General features: G+C 46.7%; 2 protein-coding genes across 3 annotated transcripts; both read right to left on the reverse strand.

The window, feature by feature from the left end:
• Positions 1–331: 331 nt before the first annotated feature.
• On the reverse strand, positions 332–24,772 carry LOC100772034 (tubulin polyglutamylase TTLL13). The gene is given in 16 exon segments (XM_027408236.2): positions 332–695; positions 697–818; positions 1,423–1,761; positions 2,339–2,515; positions 2,811–2,991; positions 4,403–4,588; positions 7,891–8,075; positions 8,659–8,890; positions 9,211–9,296; positions 9,637–9,780; positions 10,165–10,321; positions 10,701–10,831; positions 13,156–13,274; positions 14,224–14,264; positions 14,983–16,270; positions 24,634–24,772. Coding segments are annotated over 15 exon segments (2,436 nt in total). The 5' UTR covers positions 15,240–16,270; positions 24,634–24,772; the 3' UTR covers positions 332–616.
• Positions 18,355–24,776, reverse strand: Gdpgp1 (GDP-D-glucose phosphorylase 1). Of its 2 annotated transcripts, XM_027408231.1 has the most exons (3): positions 24,634–24,776; positions 24,193–24,428; positions 18,355–19,648 (listed from the first exon to the last, which is right to left on the reverse strand). In XM_027408231.1, the coding sequence occupies exon 3, from the start codon at positions 19,637–19,639 to the stop codon at positions 18,482–18,484; it is 1,158 nt and encodes a 385-aa protein (XP_027264032.1). In that variant the 5' UTR covers positions 19,640–19,648; positions 24,193–24,428; positions 24,634–24,776; the 3' UTR covers positions 18,355–18,481. The 2 variants fall into 2 exon arrangements, with proteins under 2 accessions (XP_027264032.1, XP_027264033.1); XM_027408232.2 differs by lacking the exon at positions 24,193–24,428 and having other exon boundaries at positions 24,634–24,767.
• Positions 24,777–24,956: the final 180 nt, after the last annotated feature.

Raw genomic sequence — 24,956 nt, forward strand, 5'->3', positions numbered from 1 at the left:
GCGCCTTCAGTTTACTAGGTGGGCGGCAGGTGCCCATGTACAGTTGCCCACCCTTTTCCTGCTTGCTTTGTTTTTGCGGTGATGGGGAGCCAAGCCAGGTACTCGAACATGCTAGGCAAGCTCCTGGCACTGAGTTATCTCCCTAGCCATTAAAAAAAAAGCAAAACATCTTTTGAGACTGAATTGTCCTAGCCGTGCATTATCACCTTGCCTCAGTTTCCCGGGTAACCGGGATTACGGGCCGAAGCCACCGCACTGGGCTTCCCTACTGTAACTGTAAGAAGAACTTGCCTCAGACGCGAGGATCGAAAGGAGGTACAGGACGCGCCTGGAAAACGACATAAACTTTAATAAAAAGACTGGTTCGTTGCCCAGAGCCGCCCCTCTGGCACAGGCTGCCCAGGCCTGCCTGATTCTGCCACTGTGGCAGGAAGGGCGAACCCTCAGCAATCTTCTGATGGCGACTACACCGTACCTTGGGCATTTGACTCCACTGGGAAAGGAACTCCTTTTGCCCAGTGACCTCCAGCCCCAGGCTACACCCAGGGTTCAGACCCATCGCTTAGCGATAAACCCAGCCTAAGGCTTGATGAGCAGAGATTCATAAATTCTGGCCTTAGCTCTTCATCTTTTGGTCTTTACCGATCCCCCAAAGAATCTTAGAATGTTGAACATTTCTTGGTGTCTTTGTATTTTGCCTTTTGCAAACAAAGGTCCTGGCCAGAGCTTTTCAAACTGGAACTTGGTGGCAGTCTTTCAGTTAGCAATGATTGAAGGCCATTTGCTCTTTTGGTTGAGTGCTGGGCTTCCTTCTTTACCTGTGTTGGATGATGTTGAGGAGTGGGCTGGAATGCTGCAGCACTGGTGCAGAGGCAGGGCATAGGGTGAGATCCCCAGCCTTGGCTCCTTTGTGTTCAGAATTTACCATGGAGGGCAAGGTGCAGCATTCAGTCCATGAGTCCTGTCTTTCGGGCTGCAGAAGATAGCCCTGTTTTGGGGTTAAAGTGGGTGGCACTGATCCTGACAGGGCTCGGTTTATGGCTTCTAGCCTTCTGCTGGCTTGGCCTTCTGCAGTAGAAACATGGATTCCCCACTAAGTTGTGGTACTCACAGAAGAGGTGTCCTCACCTCTTTCCCAACTGTGGTCCAATTACACAGAAGAGTGGCATCCCATGCCCCCTCCAGCATCTTTACCACACTGTATTTTAATTAGTCTGTTGCATGTCCATTTCCCTGTTAACCTTTGTTGAGGGCTGGGACTGTTTCTGCCATGTCTATCGCCAGGGTCACTACATAGGAAGAGGTAAATAAAGGGGTCCAGTGCCTTCCACCATCACTACACTACCAGGAGTACCACTTTATATCTCAGGAGTATCCCAGCTCTAATAGTTGCTACTGGAAATTTGCACCAGTCAGAGTGACCAAAGCTAGTTTTGTATACTTACGGCTAGTGAGCCTGACTCTAGAGCTGGAAAAATAGTGCCTCCCAGATTTCTTCATTGACAATGAACAGGGGCCAGTGATTGCTGGATCTCCTATCCAGTTGAAGGTCTTGGGCTGCAGATGGTACCGGGAATGCTGTGCAACTGCGGGATTCATGCTTGATAGTGGCCCTAAGATCCTGGGGATCAATTCGTGGGGTCGAAGTGGTTGCAGGAAATGAGGGACCTGTTCTGAGGCAGCCCCTCTCAGGAACACCAATGGGACCAAATTCACAGGTTGCAGTTCTTGACTGCCCAGCCCGTCCTGGTGAAATCTAGGCTAGAGGAGAAGAGCAGCCCCTTGTATTTCTTGTGAGGCTGGATAGAGTGTTGGAAGAAACATGTAACTGAAAAATAGAACAATCTCTTCTAGGCCATAGCCACTGTTTAACTAGTTATTCTTTTGGGGTTCAACAAAAACATAGGGCCCAACAGGTTCATTACTATCCCAGGGAATAGTGAAAACGGCAGCTGTTTTATTGGCCCAAGACTGTTTACTTAGTTCCCATTAGAACCGGGGCATTGGCAATGCTAGGAAGATTACACAGAAGCCACTGAGCATGGTGGTGGCCTTGTTATTTGTCAGTCATAAGTTGTGGGTTACTGTGAAACAAGAATAGAGAGAGAGAGAGAGAGAAAGTCTCTTGCATTTGAGAAAGATGGGAGCTGCACTTTGCTGGGCTGCAATACCAAACCCAAGGGAGCTTGGGAGCAGACATCATGGAACCAACAGACCCTCTCCCAGGCTCCAGTGGCAGATACCATCACATAAACCTCCTTTGATGTAACCACAACCATGTGTTGGTATCACAACCCTTGTTCCCTGTTTTTGTGAGAGGCTTCTCGGGGACCCTCACCCGATACTCATGAAGCTTTCTGTGGCCCCGGTGGCTGGGGTACAACATGCGAGTGAGCTGCTCTACAATACCCAGGCTTCGGATGAGATTCTCTCTTTGTAACAGGAGCTTCATCCGCTCAAGCTCTTCCTCTTCCACAATGTCCTGAGGCTGCATGGTGTCCAGGATTACTGGTAGCTGCCACAAGGCACAGGAGAGATAACAGGATGTCCAAGATGAGGCTCACATCATCAGCAAGGATGGCTGCGGGACGCATGCCCCCACTCTACTGCCTTCCCTCCCCAGACCCCACTGTAAGGTTCCCTTAGCTGTCCTTTCTCTCACCTTCTGTTCCAAAAGGTCAGATTCAATTTAACTAGTTAGACTCATCTCTCTCAAGCAAGGAGATGACAGGACAGCAGCGATTCCCTTCTCTAGTAGCCCCAATTTAGTTAGTTTCATGTGAAAAGATAAGAGCCACAGCCCCTGACACCTCTTTATCCCGGATCCGGTTCCTATAAGCCAAGTTGGTGACAAGGCTCCGTGTTCCTGCTCTGGATCGGCTTTTCTCCCCAGCTGATTCACCCTGGTTCTGCTCCTTGTTTTCCTTTCGCTTCTTGGTGCCTGGGTTCTCCTGTTGTTCCTGCTTTAGGCGAATCTCTTCCAGTTGCTGCCTGACAAGACACAGCAGTTTCAGACACTGGAGAGACTGTGTGGGGAGAAGGGGGTGGGTGAGGGAAAACAGGGCTAATATGAGGAAATCACGATGTGTTGTTGGAACTGATGAGAAGGAATGAATGAGAGTATAGGGAACACACTAAAGGAAAGACTCATTAAGAATCTGTTAGTGAGCTGGGCATTGGTGGTGCAAGCCTTTAATCCCAGCACTTGGGAGGCAAAGGCAGGCAGATCTCTGTGAGTTCGAGGCCAGCCTGGTCTCCAGAGCGAGTGCCAGGATAGACCCCAAAGCTACACAGAGAAACCCTGTCTCGAAAAACCAAAAAAAAAAAAAAAAAAAAAAATCTGTTAGTGGACTGGGATGAAGCTCAGGCAGTAAAGTCCTTGACCTGAAAGCATGAGAACCTGAGTTCAAGCCTCAAAACCTGTGTTTAAAAAAAAAAAAAAAAGCCAGGTGTGGTAGCACACACTTGTATCTCAGCACTGGAGAGGCAAAAATAGGCAGGTCCCTGGGACTCTTGCTGGCCAGCTAGACTAGCCTACTTGTAGTGAGTTTCAGGCCAAAAAATAAAGTGGGCCAGAAATAGTGGTACACACTTTTAGTCTCAGCATTTGGGAAGCACAGGCAGGCAGATTCTCTATACATTTCAGGTCAGCCTCATCTATATAGCAGGTTCCAGGCCAGCCAAAGCTATATATTGAGACCCAGTTTCAAAAACAAAACACTTGCTGGGCGTTGTTGGTGCACACCTTTAGTTCCAGCACTCGGGAGGCAGAGGTGGGCAGATCTCTGTAAGTTCAAAGCCAGCCTGGTCTCCAGAGTGAGTGCCAGGATAGGCTCCAAAGCTACACAGAGAAACCCTGTCTCAAAAAACAAACAAAAAAAAAAACAAAAAAACAAAAAACAAAACACTTAAAAATAATAATTCTAATAAAGGATAAAGACATAATGGGACTGGCAAAATGGCTCAGCTGGTTGGTAAAGGTGCTTACCACCAAACATGACCACCTGAGTTCATTTGCTGGAAACCCCATGGTGGAAGGTGACAATTGACTACTGGAGGCTCTTTTGACTTCCACATGTGCACCATGGTAGACAAACACACACAAATTAGTAAATGTAATCTTTACATATGTAAAAACGCACAAACCAGATAGAGAGCAAGTCCAAGGTTGTCCTCTGGCCTCCACATGCATATATGTGCACAAATGCATTCCATACATACACATCATACATTCAAGTGAAGGCATGTATGTATGTGCCTGGACACAAAGAGAACCTGTTAGAATTTTTGCTCTATTTCCCCTTCCTCAAGTGTGTGGCTTCCTCTTCCCCTGCTAGGGAGCAATTCAACTTCAGGATTTGCCCTTAACCCACCTGTACAAAGGGAAATGCAGCTAAGGTACCTGGCACACTCCTCTCTGGCCTTGGAGGCAGCAGTCTCCTGGAAGAGGGAGCCATTGTGCTTGAAGAAGGGTGCATATTTCTCTGAGTCAGGCCCAGGGTAGATCCGCCGGTAGCCCCCTAAGTGGGAATCTTCATATCGTTCTTGGTCCTGCATGGCAGCCTGGGATGATTCAATCTGTTCTCGCCTATAGAAACCAAGCTCGGGGAAGTCAGAGGAGGACTGTGAGAATGTTCCAGAAGGAAAAAATACTGGCTAAGGTTTTCAGACCCTCCTACTGACTGTCTGGTCTCCCTGCCTCCTACCTATGTAGGGAAGCATCCAAGCTCACGGCCAGCCCCACCATGTGCATAATCATAAATTAGGTGTGGTTTCCAGAATTCTGATTCTCAACCTAAGTACAAAGTGATCTATTCATAAGCAAACAATTTAGTTACCACTAAATTGTTTTGGGTTCCCACAGAAACAGGAGGAGAGACAGTTTTCTTTAAGAGTGTGACTCCTAGGCAGAGGCAGGCGGATCTCTGTGAGTTCGAGGCCAGCCTGGTCTACAGAGTGAGTTCCAGGACAGGCTTCAAAGCTACACAGAGAAACCCTGTCTTGAAAAACAAAAAAAAAAAAACTCCTGGTAAGTCTTTTAAAAAAGTGTGACTCCTGGTAAGTCTTTTGGGTTCCCACAGAAAATGTAAAAGAAAAAGATTAAACCAGTTGTGCTCCAGGCTTATAATCCTAACACTGGGAAGGCATCGGCAGGAGAAGCTAGAGTCCAAATCCAACCCTAGCTCCTTAGTGAGATCAAGGCCAGCTAGCTAGCCTCATGCTTATTGCTGTGAGGAACACAATTCATTCCGAGACTGTAAAAAAGAAAACCCCTCGTGTTTTTAATATTTGTTTGGCCATTTACTTGAGACAAGATCTTGCTAAATTGCTCAAGCTAGCCTTGACCTTATGATTCTCCAGAATCTACCTCCTAAGCGCTGGGGTGATAGTCCTACACCATGACACCAGGTAGTTCCCACACATTTTCCCCACTGAAAGACATGATTCAGTCAGATGTGCCTGTCACCAGACTTTTGGGATTATTCAGGGTGCTTACTATTATCCTTCACCCCCATTCATCACACAGACATTTGAATGCCTGCCATGTGCCAGTCACTATGGTCATTTCAAGGAATCAAATACACTTTGTCTCTGTATATCAAAATGCAAATAGAGAAGTACAATACTATTCTCCAGATTAATTCAATTCAATTTTATGTCTCATTAACAAGTTATAATTTCAGTATTAGCAACCAGCTGTCATGTTTGTAACCTATTTTATGGTGAAAATAATGTGTGACAAAGAATAACTCAGTTTCAAAACAACTGAACTGTTTCCTATGTGTCATTATTGCAAGGATTCTCAGGAATTGGTTTCTAGATGAGCGTTGGTAGACAACAGATCAGTTCCCCTCAAGGCTCAGGCACCTTTGTGGAAGCCAGAGGGAGAACTGGAGCAAATGAAGTATCTTCTGGACCTAACAGAACCGATGCTCCCATGAGCTCACAGCACAAGATCTGCACAAAACCAATGCAGTCAACATTCCAGTTGAGCAGGGAGGGACTCACAAACCCCCAGCCCTGGATGAGAAACTACTGACATTTGATGGCTTCCAGGAGGAGAGACAGTTTTCTTTAAGAGTGTGACTCCTAGGCAGAGGCAGGCAGATCTCTGTGAGTTCGAGGCCAGCCTGGTCTACAGAGTGAGTTCCAGGACAGGCTTCAAAGCTACACAGAGAAACCCTGTCTTGAAAAACAAAAAAAAAAAAAAAAAAAAAATTTTTAAAAAAAAGTGTGACTCCTGGTAAGTAAACAAAACTTCAGTGGATAACCCCACTCCCAACAAGTATATAGACAAACACAAATCAGACCCAGTGGGTCATTTTTATTTAAAAAAAAAAAAAAACAAGATGGACTGGAAAGATAGCTCAGCAGTTAAGAGCGCTGGCAGTTCTTCCAAAGGTCCTGAGTTCAATTCCCAGAAACCACATGATGGCTCACAACCATTTACAGTGGGATCTGATGCCCTCTTCTGGCATGAAGATAGAACACTCATATACATAAAATAAATAATATTAAAAAAAAAGAAAAGAAATTAGGAGGGTGGATCTAGGAGAAGTTAAGGGTTGCAGTGAGGGGTGAATTTGATCATATATATTGTATGTGTGTATGAAATTCTGAAGAATAAATAAAAATAGTAAACAACTGGGAGTTATGGTGCATCATAGTTTAAGGCCTCCCTGGGCTAGCTGAGCTACTGTACATAGCAAGAATGCATATCAGAAAATAGTAACAGAACAAACAATCCCACACCAGATAATCACACTATGTAAAGTACAGCCCCACACCAGCCAATCATACTATATAAAGTTCCTTATGTGCCTGGTGAAGAAACCTACAGAGTGTTACTTATTTAACCGTCTGGGGAGACAAGAAAATATTTTGTATAAACACATTTAGACTTTTAAAGATATTTATTTCTACATGTATGGATGTTTTGCTTGCCTGTATGACTGTGCACCATGTATGTGCAGTGTCCACAAAGGGAGGGGGCAGATCCTCTAGGACTGGAGTTACAGATGATTTTAAGCCACCATGTGGGCTCTAGGAATTGAACACAGGTCCTTTGGAACAGCAGTCAGTGCTCTTAACCACTGAGCCATCTCTCCAGCCCTACATCTAGACTTTTAAATGCTTGTACAAGTATAAACATTACAGTAGTAACATGGGTCAGCTGAAAACTGATTTGCTGAAGGAGAGGAGCATGAAAAAGGCTACTCAATGTGTTTTTAAGAAATGTGTCTCTGGCCGGCTATTGGTGGCTCACGCCTTTAATCCCAGTACTTGGGAGGCAGAGGCAGGTGGATCTCTGTGAGTTTGAGGCCAGCCTGGTCTCCAGAGTGAGTGCCAGGATAGGCTCCAAAAGCTACACAGAGAAACCCTGTCTCGAAAAACCAAAAAAAAAAAAAAATGTCTTTGCAATATGTAGTATATAATCTATGCAAAAAAAGTTTTTAAAAGCTAACAGCTCTTTGTGGCCTTCTCCTTCTCTCAGAAAAGTAATAACAAAGAAGTTGCACAACTAAACACCTACCAGGAACTGAAAGGTGGCTCAATGGGTGATGGCGTTTGCTGCCAAGCCTAAGGGCCTGAGTTCAATTCCCATGACCCAAAATGGTGGAAGGAAAGAACCAACTACCACAGGTCTGGCATAGCACAGTACAGACACACACACACACACACACACACACACACACACACACACAGTACTATATTAACTTAAAAGTAAATGAATTGGACATAGTGATGCATACCTTTAGTTCCAGAAACTGGGAGGCAGAGGCAGGCAGATCTCTGGGAGTTTGAGACTGACCTGGTCTACATATCTCATTCCATGCCAGGCACGGACATGTCTCAGATAAACAAATATCTATCAGATACGGGGCACACCTGGCTTCTCGTGGTTGTTGGTGACACGGGAAAAGCCTCTCCTTGACTCGCCGTTTGTCTTCTTCAATCACCTTTTTTTTGTCACAGCCCCGAAGGTTGACAAGGTTCATAGCATCACAGAGAAGTGCATCTTTGACCTCTCGATCCAGGCGGGAGTCTGTGGTGAAGCTTGGGGAGTGGTTTACCTGCCAAGAGGAGTCCTTATTGCCCCTTTCCTAGACCACCTGAGCAGGTGGTGGTCTCTGGCAGGTGTTATGGGGGCCTGGGGAGGAACAGCTCCCTCCTGTGGCCTGAGCCAACAACTGGGAAGACATCTGACCCATCCATGGGCTAGTGGGGGAAAAAAAGACAACTTGACTACAGACACAGGGTCCTGAAGGGCAAGACTCACTCAAGAAGCACTTGGTAATCCTGAACAGATTGCTATACTTGTTTGCTGGCTTGCTTTTCTTAGCTTCTTGAGACTGGGTCTCATAGAATCCAGGCTAGTTTCAGATTCACTATGTAGCTGACGCTAATTCTGAAGCTATGACTTTCCTTCCTTCAGTTCTCAAGTACTGTGCCAACCACTTGTGTAGAGGTCAAAGACTCCCAGTGTTTGTCTCAGCAAATGATAGAACCCTTATGCTTTCACCTGGTTCTTGCCCACCCTGAGACTTCTACCTCGCCCCCCCTCCCCGCATCCTCCCTATTCTACCATGTAAGTGCATTTCTTCCAGGGCGAGGCCTCTGACTTCGGCCTTGGCAAGTTGAGGAAAGAAATCTTACCTCTAGAAGCCAGGGCTTGAGCTTGTGGTCCAGTAAGATGTCAAAACCCAGAATCTCAAAGCAGGCACATGTACCTCCACACAGATATTGGGGGAAACAGGTTCGGTAGTTGTGGCGAAGAACAGAGTGGGCTGAGATGATGGTTTTGATGATGATGTCCTCGATGTCCCCCCACAGCTCTCGGGGATCATAGCTGTGCTCTCGCAGCCAGGCATTGAGTGTCGACAGCTTCCTATGAGGCCCAGTGCTCAGAGGAAGAGCAATTTCCATGCCAGCAGGGTCTGGCTACAGGCAGGAGGCTCCCTGATGTTAACCCCAATTCCATGTCTGGGACCCTGGACTTCAAAGGGCTGCTAGCAGCTGGGAGCTGGGATTGGTTCTTAGGGCTGTAGGTTGTCGAGTCTGCACTTAGAGCTCAGACACAGGACTAGGGTCTTCAAAAGCAGAGGTTCCTGAGAAATGAGCTTCCCAAGAGACAGTTTGGTTTCATGGGACTCCTGAGACTGTGGAACTAAAGGCAGAGGAAGCAAGGGAAAACAGAATAGGGGATACCTCTTACTGCCCATTGCATCGTCTCGGACAAAATTCTCATTGTGTTTATTGATTGCATAGTTGGTCAGGTGCATGCAGACTTCCTCCTGTGAAGTGAATGGACCTGTATTGGCTCGTGCTGCCTCTGTGTAGCCTCTCCAGGCCTTCAGTGCCTTCTTATTACCCACTGCCCTGCCCCAAGATGGCTCATCTCCTAGCTCTCTTCACCAGGGACTGTCTGTCCTGTATGATCCTGGGAAAGAGGCTGTGCTGGGGAGCTCCAGAAAGAACCTTTTCTCGCTCACCACCCAGCAAGGTGCTATGGTTCTTACTGGCTTCCTTCCTTGGTCATAGCAGGCAATGATAAACTTTTCTACCATGCTTGTCCCTAGAACCAAAGCACTCATGGCAATGGAGGAGAAGAGGGGGGCCACCCTGCCTCCTCACCAGGTTGTTATGGCTAGGTTCCACATACGGCATGGTGGCAAAACGGGCCAGGCCTTCCTCATACATGAAGATCCGGAGAGGGTCACAGGAAGTGATCAGAACATAGATTCGCATGTCAAACTTGAAGCCATCAATGAGGAAGGGCTAAGAGCATGCAAACCCAGAGGGAATACTAATGAACTTCTGAAGTGCTTATTACATGCAATATATGGTTATTACAAGAGCTTCCATACATAACACTAAATCCTCACAACAATCATATAAAGAAGTTACTGTTGTTATTCTCATTTAACAGTGAGGAAACAGCGCCAAGGAAAGGGCCAGATAACTGCCCAAGTTGTTATGTCTGGGAAGTGGGATGACTGCGAGTCAAACCCAGGCTGGCTAGCTCAGAACAATGGCTATAGTCTGTAAGGTAAAAGGGATAGCAGAGAGGGCAGGAGCCAATACTTGACTTCTGCCCTAATGTACAAGGGATAAGGCATGCCAGTGTGGGGAAAGGCCTGGGGGTTCCGAGGTGGCCTTCACCTTGGTGATGTACTGCTGGCAGATCATATGCTCTCCTGGCTTGATTTCCTTGGGGGTTCTGGTGATAAAGATGCCACGCCCCTGACAGCCGCTATCTGGCTTGCAGATATAAGTGCGGGTTTTCCGCTGACGACCGTAGGCCTGGAAGTCCCCATAGCTACATGCAGAGAGAGGCTGGTCAAAGGGTTTCTGTGCATCTTGACTGCCTTGGAACCCCCATGGCCATCTTGTTATCTATTTCCATGGTCTTCTTGGAGCACTTAGCCTTGGACCCACTTTTGCTTTGGCCAGCAGAAACTTTTCTTTTTTAAGACAGTCTCTCTTTGCAGCCACGGCTAGCCTGTACTTGCTATGTAGATCAGGCTGCCCTCAAATTTATGGAAATCCGCCTGCCTCTGCCTCCCGAGTACTCTGATTAAAGGCGTGTGCCACCACTGAATCTTTCTTGGTCCAGTTCCAACCCTCTTAAACATGTCTGGGTCGCAAGATCACAGGGAGTGACTCCTCATCCTGCCCCCAGTACTCAGTTCACTCACTCTGCAGGTAGACACCAGGTTCGTGGGAAGATGTTGTACTCAGTAGGATAGAGCTTCTGCATGCGATTGAGGTTCCGAGCCAGCAGATCTTTGCGGCAGATTTCTGTCATGCCAGGGAAGTGGTTGATTTTCTGAAACACAGTCAGTTGGTTACACTGCTCCACTGTAGCATGTGGCAGTTCCTAGGACTTGGGCATCCCTTGAAACCACAGAAAAGGGACTGGGAAGGAAAGAAAGAAGTCCCAGTGGAGAGTAGCACTGCATCTAGTCAGCAAGGGTGAAACAGGAAGTTTCCATAATGCAGGGAGGAAGTCACTCCATGGTCTCCCCAGGACACATCTCCAACAAGGCTGAGAACGGAAGGGCAGCTGGATAAGTGTAGACTAGCCAGGACCTTGTGCTCTCCAGCCACCTCCTCACCCAGCCCACCTTCTCTTGGTCCATCAGAATACTGATGCTGTCTGGAGATAAAGCTCTGTGATGGAGCATTTCAATAGTAGGCAGGAGGCCCTAGGTTCAATTCTCAGCAAAACACACACACACACACACACACACACACTTACTTTTAATAGAAGAATAATGATACATGATAGCACAGAGAAATAGTAAGAATCACATTTCCTTGAAGACACAAAGGAGACAAAGAAACTAAGAAGACTGTAGGGAATGCATGCCACAGCACCCAGAGACCGTATGGCATGAGAAGGTATCTGTGGGAGGCCCTTAGCTGGTCTACTCTGCAGGGATGGAAGACAAACGCATACGACAGCTGAGTGCATTCAGCTGACCTCCTCAATCACTAGCTGTGTGAATTCTGTGTTCTGAAACTTCCTGTCCTCTTTTTTTAACAAACTGCTGTCTGCCACTCAGGGATGTTAAGGATTTAGTGAAGAAGCAATATAAAAACACCTAGCAGCTCAGGAGGCAGAGACAGGTGGATCTCTGTGAGTTCTAGACCAGCCTGGTCTACAGAGTGAGTTCCAGGACAGCCTCCAAAGCAATACAGAGAAACCCTGTCTGGAAAAAACTAAAACAAACCAAAACAAAAAACAAAACAAAACAACAACAACAAAAACACCTAACAGTATCTGACCAATACACAGGAATCCCTTGGTAAAACCTATTAATTACTGTTAATTAGTGCTCCTCTTCTGACAGCTGCTCCCCATATACCCCTTCTTTGTAGCTTCTCCAGCATCTATAGCAGTTGCTCTCTGCTAGCTTCCTTCCTTAAGACAAGGTTAGGAGCTGTCGATGGTGCACACACCTTTAATCCCAGCACTCAGAAGGCAGAGGCAGGCAGATCTCTCTGAGTTCAAGGCCAGCCTGGTCTAAAGTGCAAGTTCCAGGACAGGCTCCAAAGCTATAGAGAAACCCTGTCTCAAAAACAAACACAAACAAACAAAAGACAAGATTAGGACAAGTTAGAGTATCCTGGACTCCCTTGCTGGATTCTCCTTAAGAAGCCTACAGACCCTTTTTAATTAGTCATGTGCTGCATAAGGACAATTCAGGTAAGGACAGAGCACAGACCCCATGGTGGTCCTAGGAAACCTCATCACCTAGCAACTGGGCAGACATTTGCTTACTGCACTAATGATGTTCCCACGATGCAATCGCCTTACAACCGACTCTCACAAGTGTAGCCTCGTCATTAAGCCGCACATGACTTCACCAGACACGATGACACACTGTCTTGTTTTTTGTTGTTGTTGAACCAGGGTCTTGATATACAGCCCAAGATGTATAGCCTCAAATACCTCATCCTCTTGACTCAGCCTGCTGACTGCTGGGATTACAATCCTGTACCTCCATATCAGACCAGCCCCATTCATACGATTGCTGGATGGCTCTCCTGCCCCCTTCTCTATTGGGGGACTATTTTTCTTTTAACACTGGGTCTTATGTAGGATGGCCTTAAGCCTTGTTTCCACCTCCCACATGCTGGGATCACTGGTGTATATTACCACCCTGGGCTCTTCCACACTTTCTTGGTAGATGTGTGATGCTATGCTGCTTGGATACTAAACCATCCATCTGACCTCATCATTACCCCCACCTTTGTTTTAGATCCTGGAAATTGAACTCAGTGCCTTTTGCACACTAGGCAAGTATTCTATCACAGAGCACTGAGCTACATCCCCAGCCTTCTGCTCTTAGCCTTGAAGCAGCTTCCAGTCCTCGCCCCAAGATGGGCACACCTGCTCTCAATGAGGCAGGCAGGCTAGTCAGTTGCCTCCAGTCAGAATAAATAACATGAGAGGGATGCACCCACCCAACACCTTTTTCAGGTAACAGAAGCTCCAGAGAGCCAAGAGGAGAATATTTTTATTGGAGCAGAAGACCTGGGGGTGGCCTCTCTGTAAGGTGCAACAATGGAAAGAGGCAGTCCCCCGGTGCCAGGGCAGACAGGGTGGGAATACTCATTTTGGATGTTGGGCCAGGACATTGGTACCTGAAACCTCTTCATGTCCATGACTCGTTCCAATGAGACAGAGCAGTCTGTCCAGTATACAGTCCACTCTTCATCCTCCCCCACTTCCTTCAGGCCACACATTTGGGCTGCCCGGCGCACTGTAGAGACAAGGGAGATCAATGATGCCAGCCTGGGCACCAGCCATAAGCCTGGGAACTCTAGCTAGGCCGAAGAAGGAACAGACCTAAACAGAGAACAGATTGTAAAGGCATGTGGTTCTTACCTCAGCATCTTAATTACCAGGCTGCAATCTCAAGTTCATGAGGCTAGCAGAGAAAACAAGGGCCAGACACTCTGCTGCTCTGGGTCAGGACTGTGTGACCCTAGATCGGAGCACAATGGCATTTAAGATTCTGAGTGGCTCTTTGTACAGATGTCAGAGTGGACAGAGATGAAAACCTTGACCTAGCAGGGCTATTACTTTTGGTTGTTAAGCCCCCTGAGAGCCTCTCAGGGGAAAAACATGGTTTTGGTTCTTGTGGTGTTGCAGATTAAACCGAGGGTCTTTTGTATGGCAGGTAAGCCTTTTAGCATCGAGCTATATCCTCAATCTTTCAAAAGCAGCTGTTTTTTGTTGTTTTGTTTAAGATATTATTTTGCTAGGCAGTGGTGGTGCACACCTTTTTTTTTTTTTTTGAGACAGGGTCTCTCTGTGTAGCTTTGGAGCCTATCCTGGCACTTGCTCTGGAGACCAGGCTGGCCTCGAACTCACAGAGATCTGCCTGCCTCTGCCTCCCAAGTGCTGGGATTAAAGGCGTGTGCCACCAACACCTGGCTGGCTTGTGGTTTTTTTTTGTTTGTTTGTTTGTTTTTGCCAGCTGACTGTGGAGATACCTCCCCTACCAGTGAGACTAAAAGCAATAACCACATCTCAGCTGTTAGGAGCTAAATCTGGGGACATCCAGGAACCTTAGTATACGTAGTAGGTAACCTAGGCAGGAGCCAGGAGCTGGGAGAATGGCTGTGGCTCTGTCCCAGGAATAAGAACAAATAAGAACAACGGTCCCTCTTGGACACATGGCTGTGAGTGATGAGACCAGTGCTTACCACTCTCATACTTGCAGTTGGTCAGATTGATGGCCAGAGGTCTGAAATGAAGGAAGAACAGAAATCAGGCAGAGTAGAGGGGAAGAACAGGCTCCAGGCTGCCAGGAGCTCAGGTGAAGAAATAGCTAACCAATTTATAATACAAATTCATTTTCTCTAGAAGCATCTTAAATACTAAACCAACATGCTAAAATTCCAAGATGGGCAGATCCAAATAGCTCTGAATTTTTTTTCTGTTGCAGAAAAGATTAATGCTGTTCCAGCCTTTCCTTTCTTTTTGGATTTTCGAGAGAGGGAGTTTCTCTGTATAGGCCTGGCTGTCCTGGCATTTGCTCTGTAGACCAGGCTGGCCTGCAACTCAGAGAGCATCCTGCCTCTGCCTCTTGAGTGCTGGGCTCAAAGGCATATGCCAAACATGACTGGCTTTTTTTTTGTGTGTGTGTGAGCATTGGGGATTCAAACTCAGGCCTTTATGCTGTGTGCACCAAGCTCTCTTCCCCAATTGAGCCATCTCAGCAGCCCATTGTTATATGGCTTTTGAATCAGGGTCCCAAACTGGCCTGGAAAACATAGTAATTCTTTCCTCTCAGCCTTCCTATTGCTGGGATTATTAATGTTCACCACAACCTGGCTCTCTTCCCCTCTCCCAAAGGCTAAAGTGAAAAGCTTAGATCCCATCATTCCCTTACCAAATGGTAGTGTGAGGCCAAGGGGTGACTCTCTGGAGCCAGACCTGCGAGGGATCTAGGGAAAAGTTACCTTCGTTTCCGCTTTCTCTTTCTCCTCCCACCTTCCAAATCATCTGTGTCTGTTGCACTTATGGTTTTCTTTGGAATTTTCTTGGCTATAACAGATAAGGCAACCCCATTCTCAAACTCTTTATAGTCAGTCTTCCCAAGTGCCTGCTGGGAAGAGTTACGGGTGGTGGCTTCCTCTCTAACACATTCTTCCTCAGATTCTTCTTCCTCAACATAGTCTTCCTCAGATTCACTGGTCTTACAGGTACTAGGCTCCATCCTCTTAGATTCTAAGGGGAAAGGGATGGGAATAAAATATTTATCAGACTTTTCAGGCCCAGGAAGTCCAGCAGGAATTCACCCAGAGACCCTTTATGGTGCTATAAGGAAATGTTGCCCTTTCAGACCAATCCTACTGTAGACTAGGTTGTTTCCCAAGTAGAGGGCTGTGGGGAGCATGGGATATTGGTAGGATGTAAAGTCCTTCTCTAAAAGACCCATCATCCAGGATTACCCTGGATCATACAACACATTGCAGTGCATGCAGAACAGAGCTGGTAGAAGCCACGGCCGCGGCTGTTTTGTTTTTTGAATGGAAAGAGAGGTGGCTGACAGAACTGGAGGACTCTTTGCTTTAAAATACAGCTGATGATCAAAGGTTCTCGAGAAAGCCCTTTCCCTGAGCCAGGATTCAGTTTCCCTATACGAGTACGTCGGGGTCGGGCTCTGATAGAGGAAAGGAAACCCACGGCAGACACTGCCCACCCGAGGTTTCGAGGAGAGCTCAGGGGCTGCTGGAGCTGCCCCTAGCAGCCCGGGGCTGGACTCAGCTGGTCGCTCATGGCCGCCCCTCGCCCGCTGAGGCTCTTCCTGGGCGTTGCTGGACGTCGGGGACCGTCTCTTCGTTCCACAGGACTGTCTGTCCCCGCCGTCGCGAGGGGGAGCCCGCTCCCCCTCGGGGTTAACTCCAAGCTCCGAGATCCTGGCGGCGGCGGCGCCTTCTTAAGCAAGCCGACGGCCGCCGCCGCCGCCGTCGCTATGGACACGAAGGCGGCCCCTATTGGAGTAGCGTTCTGGGGGCGTGGCCTGCTTGGGAACCACACCCACTTTCGCGCCAGCCGAAGCCATCTTGGCACGGAGCTGATTGCTTTTGCCGAGTGAGGCTGGAGGTCAGAGTGTACAGGGGGTGCTGAAGAGATGGCTCAGAGGTTAAGAGCACTGGCTGCTCCTCCAGAGATTTCAAGTTCAAGTCCAGCATCCACATGGTGGCTCACAACCATCTCTAATGAGATCTGGTGCCCTCTTCTGGCCTGCAGGGAGACATGCAGACAGAACACTGTATACATAACAAAGAAATCTTAAAAAAAAAAAAAAGTGTACAGAGGCTCAGCCAAGAGGAATTCTTCCGAGGCATTATGGGACTTTGTAGTCCTTCCGCATTGGCGCGGGTTCGCACCTTTCCCACCGAACCTTTCCTGGAATCCGGTGGCTATGGCAAAAAAGTCTGTATTTGGGACAAATAGCTGCTTGTGTTTCTTCTGCATTTTAGAAATGGTGCTATAAGAAAAGTCCCCGCCTTTGATAGGACAGCAGCAATTAGGCCACATGCCTTTCACCCTGATAAACTGAAACAGTTCCATTAACGAATTACAGGGGTCGGCTAGGTGGTTCAGCAGGTAAAAGTGTTGAGGACTTGAGTCCGTCCCCTGCAACCCAAGTGGTGGAAAAAGAGAACTAGGGCAACGGAAAGTTGTCCTCTGACCGCTACACCCACGCTTTGGCATGGTGCCCGCCACCATAATTTTTTAACTGAAAGAAAAGGAAATAACAGCTATCTTATCCAATTGCTCTGTCATTGTCCCTTTCCTATACCTGACATTCCCCCACTTTGAATTCCACTCGCTTCCTCCGCCAAACCCAACCCAACTTGGCATTCAGATTATGTGAAAAATCCAAAGAATCAAACATTTTTGTTGTTTTTTCGAGACAGGGTTTCTCTGTGTAGCTTTGGAGCCTATCCTGGCAACTTGCTCTGGAGACCAGGCTGGCCTCGAACTCACAGAGATCCGCCTGCCTCTGCCTCCAGAGGGCTGGGGTTAAAGGAGTGTGCCACCAAAGCCCAGCTAGAATCAAACATTTTTGTTCATAAAAAAGATAAACATTGAGCTGGGCGGTAGTGATTACTTTAGTCCCAGCACTCAGAAGGCAGAAGCAGGTGGATTTCTGTGAGTCTGAGCCCAGCCTGGTTTACAGAGGGAGTTCCAGAACAGCCAAAGTCACACAGACAAACCTGTCTCGAAAATAAAAACAAACAACCACTGCAGAAAGTACATGAATATGAGTAATTTCTGCTTACTCTGAAATTTTCCCAAGTAATTGGTTGTGCAGTGATGGAAGCTTTTGTCATTCTTATTAAAATATTAAAATATTTTATGTGTATGAGTTTTTGCCTGCACATATGTGAACCACATTCTTGCCTGGTGCCCATGCAAGTCAGAAAAGGGCATCAGATCCCTTGGAACTGGAGTTACACATGGTTGTGAGTTACCATGTGGGTGATGGGAGCTGAACCTTGTCCTCTGAAGTGCAACAAGTGCTCTTAACCACTGAGCAATTTCTCCAGCATTTTTTATTATTTAAAAAATTACTTGTTAAACCTGTGTGTGCCTGAGTGCATATCTGTGCACCATGTATGCAGAGCCAGGAGGCCAGAAAACTGTGTTGGATCTCCTGTAACTGGAGTTACAAATGGTTGTAAGCTGCCACGTGGATTCTGGGAATTTTATCCATGTCCTCTGGAAGAGCAGCCAGTGCTCTTAACCACTGAGCCATTTCCCCAGCCCTCCCTTTTATTATTATAAAGATTTATTTATTATTTCATGGGTATGAGTATTTTGGATGCATTTGTGTATATGTACCACATGTATGCAATGCCCTCAAAGGCCAGAAGAGCTTGTCAATTCCCTGGAACTGGCTTTACATATGGTTGTTAGCTGCCACGTGGGTGCTAGGAACCAAACCCTGGTTCTCTACAAGAGTAACAAGTGCTCTTAACTGCTGAGCCATCTCTCCAGACTGTCATTCTTCTAGTCTTTTCTTTCCCTTTTTTTTTTTTTTTTTTTTTTTTTTTTTTCTTTTTGAGACAGGGTTTCTCTGTGTAGCTTTGGAGCTTGTCCTGCAACTCAGTCTGTAGACCAGATTGGCCTTGAACTCACAGAGATCTGCCTGCCTCTGCCCCCAATGTGTGTGCCACTACCACCATGCTCATTCTTCTGTTCTTAAAATCAGTATTCTATATGATTAAGAAACGTATTATTCTAGCCAGGTGGTGGTGGCAAGCACCTTTAGCTTGTCTAAGAAAAGAGGTGAGAAGTAGTTGAAATATTCACAAGAATACATTCATTCAGTGCTTTCTTTATACTCCTTAATCTGAGTGTGGGAGGCAGTCATGAAAAGAACTGCCCAAATGCCAGTGATTAACAGCCTTCGGAAAGGGCCTTGAATCAGTAAAACCTGAAGAATTATAGCCCTTCTTGGGCCATCAGGGCCACCAGTGCTGCCTGCACCTCATCTGCCTGAGTTTGGGGCAGCAGACAGTCCTGAATGAGGGCCATTGCAGCTGCCTCTGTCAAGCTGCCGAAGTCCTGGGATGTTTTAACGGGTAGGTGGCCAGCCAGCTCACAGAGCGCAACATTGAAAGCCCCACTATCCTTTATTCCAAAGCTGGACTTCCTGGCCCACAAAATGACTCGGATCCCAGTGAGGTCCGAGGAAGGTGATGCCTGCCCAGGTGGAGCTCCCCGGGTCACAAATAAGTTATGTGCAATCTCATGGTCACTCAGATAGTCAGTGGCCCGGCATACCCTGCTAATCAAGGCTTCCAGGTCAGGCCCTGGCCCACTAGTGTAAAAGAGGAAGCCAGGAGCTGGGAGGTTCTGCAGCAGATATATACAGGCTTTGGGGTCTAGAGGTGTGCTTGGGGCGCCCTCCACAGGCAGTGGGTGGGCCAGGTAGTAGCCATGCAGGTGGAGATGGTTCACAGAGGCCAAACCTCCCAGGCTGTTGAAGCCTACCCGGAAGCCTGGGTGCAAGCTCAGTAGCACAGCTTCAAGCCCGGCCCGCAGCACACCAGGCAGCAGACGTTGCGGGAGCCCATGAGCAGGCTCTGGCACCAGCAGCACATGGCCCCACTCCAGGGGGCTGACATTGATCACCACAAAGATGTCCTCTTGCTTTGAGGCAGCTGGGCCATTAGGCTCCCGTTGCAAACGGAAAAGGACTTCTCCAGGTCGGATTTTTGTGAAGTTAAACTGTTCTGGGTCAAACTCCTGCCTCACACTTTTGATATTCTGGGGGGGCCTCCTTTGTACTCCTCGCTCTATATTCAGCTGAGCTACAAACCCCACGGAACCAGGGAGGATTTGGGTTTGCAGATCTTCTAGGCGATATCGAAACAGGCCCAGTTCCACTCTCTGCTTCCATGCAGAGCAGAGGGCAGAATCAAAGCGGGACCGTGGCAGTGAGTCCAGGGTGCTGCCTGCATTCCTAGGCCACTGAACTCCCTTCCCTGCGAGGTCCTTCTGTCCATAGACAAAGTCAGGGATGCCTTGTTCCTCCCAGTCCTCGGGGTTTGGAGGGAGCAGATAGGAAGTTTCCTGTGAATCATGTGGTACAGCCATGAAGGCTACCTGAAACAATCAGAAGTGAAAAGTACATAAATACAGAGAGCAGCCTAGTTCCAGGTTTTTGTTTTTTTTTTTTTTTCTTTTTCTTTTTTCTTTTTCTTTTTTTTTTTTTTGAGGCAGGGTTTCAAAAAATCCCTGTACTACCACCACCCAGCTCATCATTGTTATTTTATTACTTATTGGGTTTTCTGAGACAAGGTTTCTCTGTGTACTCTGTGTATCCCTGGCTTTCTGGAGCTCACTCTGTAGACCAGGCTGGCCTTGAACTCAAGAGATCCTTCTGCCTCTGCCTCCCAAGTGCTGGGATTAAAGGCATGCACCACTATGCCAGGATATATATATATATATATGATTTTATTTATTATGTATATAGCATTCTGCTTCCATGTATATCTGCACATCAAAAGAGGACACCAGATCTCATAACGGATGGTTGTGAGCCACCATGTGGTTGCTGGGAATTGAACTCAGGACCTCTGGAAGAGCAGACAGTGCTCTTAATCTCTGAGCCATCTCTCCAGTCCGCCAGGCTATATTTTTAATTCAGTAAAAATACCCGGGGCTGTTATTATTATTTGGGTACAGGTGCTTGCCACCAAGGCTTACAACCTGAGTTCAATCCCCAGGACCCACATGGTGGAAGAAGAGAACTGACTCCTCTGACCTTCATGTGTACACTTGCTCACATATAAATACATGTAATAAAAATGTAATATAAAATATACTTTGAACTGGGTATGGCGACACATTTCTTTAATCTCAGCACTCAGGAAGCAGAGGCAGTTGTTGATCTTAGCACTCAGGAAGCTGAGGCAGAAGGAGCTCTGTGAGTTCAGAGACCAGTCCGGACTATGTATTGAGTCCCAGGACAGCCAGGACTACACAGAGAGATCCTGCCTCAGAATAAATAAATCAGTCCAAATAAATGGAAACACACAGAGAGAGAAAAGGAACTCTTAAAAAGTAAAGATGGATGGACTGGCAAGTGAGCTCATCCAGTAAAGGCGCTTGCTGCCAAGCCTGATGACTTTAGCTCCATACCCCAAACCTACATGGTAGACAGAAAGAACAGACTCCTGAAAGTTCTCTTAGTTTCTCATGTGCACTATAACATGTGTATCCATGCACAAACCAGTAAGTGTAAATCTAAAAATATTTTTAAATAGAGATCAATTAGGAAGATACTTAGCATCCTTGGGCCTCCACACACATGCAAGTGTATGCACACATACACCCACCACACATTCACTATATACATACGTACCAGACACACACAATTAGAAGACAACATATGTATGTTTTGAAGGGGCTGAAGAGACAGATAGCTTAGTCATGACCCCTTTGAGGGCCATATATCAGCTATCCTGCATATCAGGCATTTATGATTCATAACTGTAGCACAATTAGGTATGAAGTTGCAACAAAATAATTTTATGGTTGGGGATCACTACAACACAAAGAACTGTATTAAAGGGCTGCAGCATTAGGAAGGTTGAGAACCACCGGCTTAGTGGGCAAATGTGAAGAACTGAATTTGAATCCCCAGAAGCCAAATAGAGTTGAGCACGATACATGTCTGTAATTCCAGTGCTCCTGCCCTGAGATGGAAGGTGGAGACTAACACCCAAAGTTGCCCTATGACCTCCACATGTATGGCAGGTGGGAGCACTTGCATACACAGACATAAATCATACAACCCAACACTCTCTCTTTTTATGTGTGTCTCTGTATATATGTGTGTGTGTATTTGAGGGCTGGGGATGTAGTTCTGTAGTCAAATTTTTCTTTGGGCTGCCAGCTCACAAATGGACATGGAGACATAATTATGAAAGTTTGGCCTTAGCTTAGGCTTGTCCCACTAGCTCTTTTTTTTTTTTTTTTTTTTTTTTTTTTTTTTTTTTTTTGGTTTTTCGAGACAGGGTTTCTCTGTGTAGCTTTGGAGCCCATCCTGGCAGTCGCTCTGGAGAGCAGGCTGGCCTTGAACTCACAGAGATCCGCCTGCCTCTGCCTCTGCCTCCCGAGTGCTGTGATCAAAGGGGTGTACCATGAACGCCCGGCTCCCACTAGCTCTTATAACTTAGATTAACCCATTTACATTGTGTCAGGTGGCTTGTTACTTCATCTCTCCACACATGTTGCTTCCTTGAGTCTTGCTGGTGACTCTGCCTTCCTCTCAGATTTTTCTTTGCTTGGAAGTCCCACCTATACCTCTTCCCTAGCTATTGGCCATTCAGCTTTTTATTACACCAATCACAGCAATACACTGTCACAATATCTCACGACACAGCTCAGTTGGTAGACTGCTTGCCTAGCCTTGGGTTTGATCCCCAGACTGAGTAATCTGGGTGTGCTAGCACATGCCTGTGATCTCAGCACTTGGGAGGTGAAGACAGGCAAATAGAAGTTCAGCGTTGACTACACAGTGAATCTGAGGCCAGCCCGAGCTACATGAGATCCTTCTCAAAAATAAAGATTAGCCTGAGTGTCAGGGGTGGTGATGCACACCTGAGACCTCAGCATTTGTGAGGCTGTCAGGACCAACTCTATGTCCAACATAGCCTACACAGTGAGAATCTGCTAAGAGAGAGAAAGGGGGGAAGGTAAGGGTGGAGGGAGGGGGACCAGCTTCAGTCTAAGTTTGGTTTCCCTCAGCTTTGCTGGTTTTTACTGGCGAACCAAAAGGAAAATACCCAAACAAAATGATGCACAGAAGTCAACCTAAGGTTTAATAAGTATAGAGTTCTGTTTTCCTAAATTAAAATACAAATGGCCAATATTTCAAAAAGTGTTAAAAATCTTTGACCAATAGAGATCATAGTCCAGATATAGTCAAAATGACAACCAGGAATGGCCATCACAAATTCTAAAACTAAAGTAACTTGTTTTCTAGATTCTTACCTTTTTTGCCTTATGACCCCCCACTGATGGCTGGCCATGAGAGATACTTACTGATCACCTGACATTGACTCATTTGTTACTTCTGGCACTGGCCAATGCAGGCCAAAAGAGGAAGCCTTCCAACTGACCCCCAGCCCAACCTTTTCTGCCCTATATCTACTCCAGAGAGTGGGCTGGATTCTTAGACTAAAGAAGCCCCTACCTCCTGCAGGTTTTGTCATGAATAAAAGACAATTATTGTTATTTATTCCTGAGTCTGTTTTCCTTCTCCCCATCTTACTAAAATGTAATCCTTCCTTCCTTCCTTTTTTTTTAAATTATTTTTTTGGTTTTTCGAGACAGGGTTTCTCTGTGTAGCTTTGGAGCCTATCCTGGCTCTCGCTCTGGAGACCAGGCTGGCCTCAAACTCACAGAGATCCGCCTGCGTCTGCCTCTAGAGTGCTTGGATTAAAGGCATGAGCCACCAACGCCCGGCCCTTCCGTCCTTTTTTATTCATTTATTTTTGAAGTCCTGGAGGATGGAAGCTGGGGCTTCAAACATGTTAGACTGAGTTACAGCCTATGCTGGTTATTTTATTTATGTATTGTCACTTGACACAGACCTAGACATATCTGGGAAGAGGAAACCTCAACTGAGGAAGTGCCTTCATCATATCGGCATTTTCTTGACTGATGATTGATGTGGGAGCCCATTGTGGGTGATATTACCCCTGGGCTAGTGGTTCTGAGTTGAATAAGAAAGCAGTTGGAGCAAGCCATGAGGAGCAAGCCAGTAAGCAGTGTCTCTTCATGGCTCAAGTTTCTACTTCCAGGGTGATGCCTGGCCTTTACCCAGTGATGAAATTAACCAGAGAGACCAGCCTGGTCTACAAGAGCTAGTTCCAGGACAGCCTCCAAAGTCACAGAGAAACCCTGTCTCGAAAAACAAACAAACAAACAAAAAGAATGAATCTGTATAATGGATACTGGGGATACAAACCATACTCCAGGGCGGGCTCATGTCCAACACTTGATGGCCAATTCAAAACCAACTCAATAGTATTTTGGGATATTTCCTTTTTTGTCTCATAATGCTTTGTTTGAGCTTTTAAAAAAATTATTGGTCTTTTGCTTATATATCATAGTTTCTGGGTGTGTGTGGGGGAATGAATCTATATTAGGTTACTCTAGAGCAGTGGTTCTCAACCTGCAGGTCTTGACCCCTTGGGTGTTGAATGACCCTTTCACAAGGGTCTCTTAAGACCATTGGAAAACATAGATATTAGCATTACAACACATAACAGTAGCAAAATTACAGTTATCAAGTAGCAACAAAAATAATTTTCAAGATGAGGGTCACAGCATGAGGAACTGTATTAAAGAGTCAAAGCATTAGGAAGACTGAGAACCAGTGCTCTACAGGAACAGAACTGGTGAATATACATTAAACGGGGAGTTATTAGATTGGTTTACTCAACATGGTCTGGGCAGACAAACAATGCTAGTTGCTTAGTCCACAAGGATGGGTGTCTAGGCAATTCCAATCTGGTGCTGAAGGCCTGGAGAGTTGCTGAAGAGCTGCTGGCCTTTAGTTTGAGCTGGTAGCTGGAAGAGGCTGATTCTAAAGTTAGCAAAGGAATTCCGTGGTGGCAGTAACAGGATAGACGTACTTATCAGCAAGCGAAGGCAAACAGGCCAAAAGCAGTTTCCTTCTTCCGTTTCCCTTTTGTACAGGCTACCACTCGAAGGCACTGTGCACATTCCCAATTCAAAAAATCTAGACCACCAACATTAACTGTCACAGAATGCACCTTTCCTTCCTCCTCCCAGCAGCTTGGAATCCTCGCTTTTTCACGTAGTGTAAATTTGTTCATTCGCACATGCATCTGATAATTACTTGGATGTCCTGGAGGTTAAGCGGAGAAAAGAGCAAATAAGCAGACCAACCTTAGTCTCTACAGCTGGAAGCTTGCATTTTGTGGAAGGGGTCAAAGGAGGCAAGTCAGCTGTCACGATAAAACAGCAGTAGGGATCTGTGGACAGGACCGACCTCTAAACGCCCGAGTCCTGACACATCACTAAAACTGGACTTAGGTAAAACGGAAGCCTACCTTGTCAACTGTTCCACGAATGGACGATAACTGCACAAATCCAGTGAGTGCTCAGTAAACAGCTTCAAGAGGCAGCAAGCTAAGCTACTTCTGGAAGAGTCGGCAAGGTGGCGTGGCTGCAGCTCGTGTCCAGTAAGACGGTCTGGGACTGTCCCTCTCGGCCGAGGGGCACCGGATCTCCTCCAGTCCCGGAGTGAGTCTGGAGGTTAACTGCCCCTACCCAGGACTGAGGTCTCCAGCACCTGCTCTAGGTGAGGCGGATACATCTCAAGACTCCACAAGCAGACGCATCCTGGAACACAGGGAGGAGCGTGGTGTCCCCC

The sequence above is a fragment of the Cricetulus griseus genome, chromosome 3, assembly GCF_003668045.3.
Source record: "Cricetulus griseus strain 17A/GY chromosome 3, alternate assembly CriGri-PICRH-1.0, whole genome shotgun sequence".
NCBI classification, from domain to species: domain Eukaryota; kingdom Metazoa; phylum Chordata; class Mammalia; order Rodentia; family Cricetidae; genus Cricetulus; species Cricetulus griseus.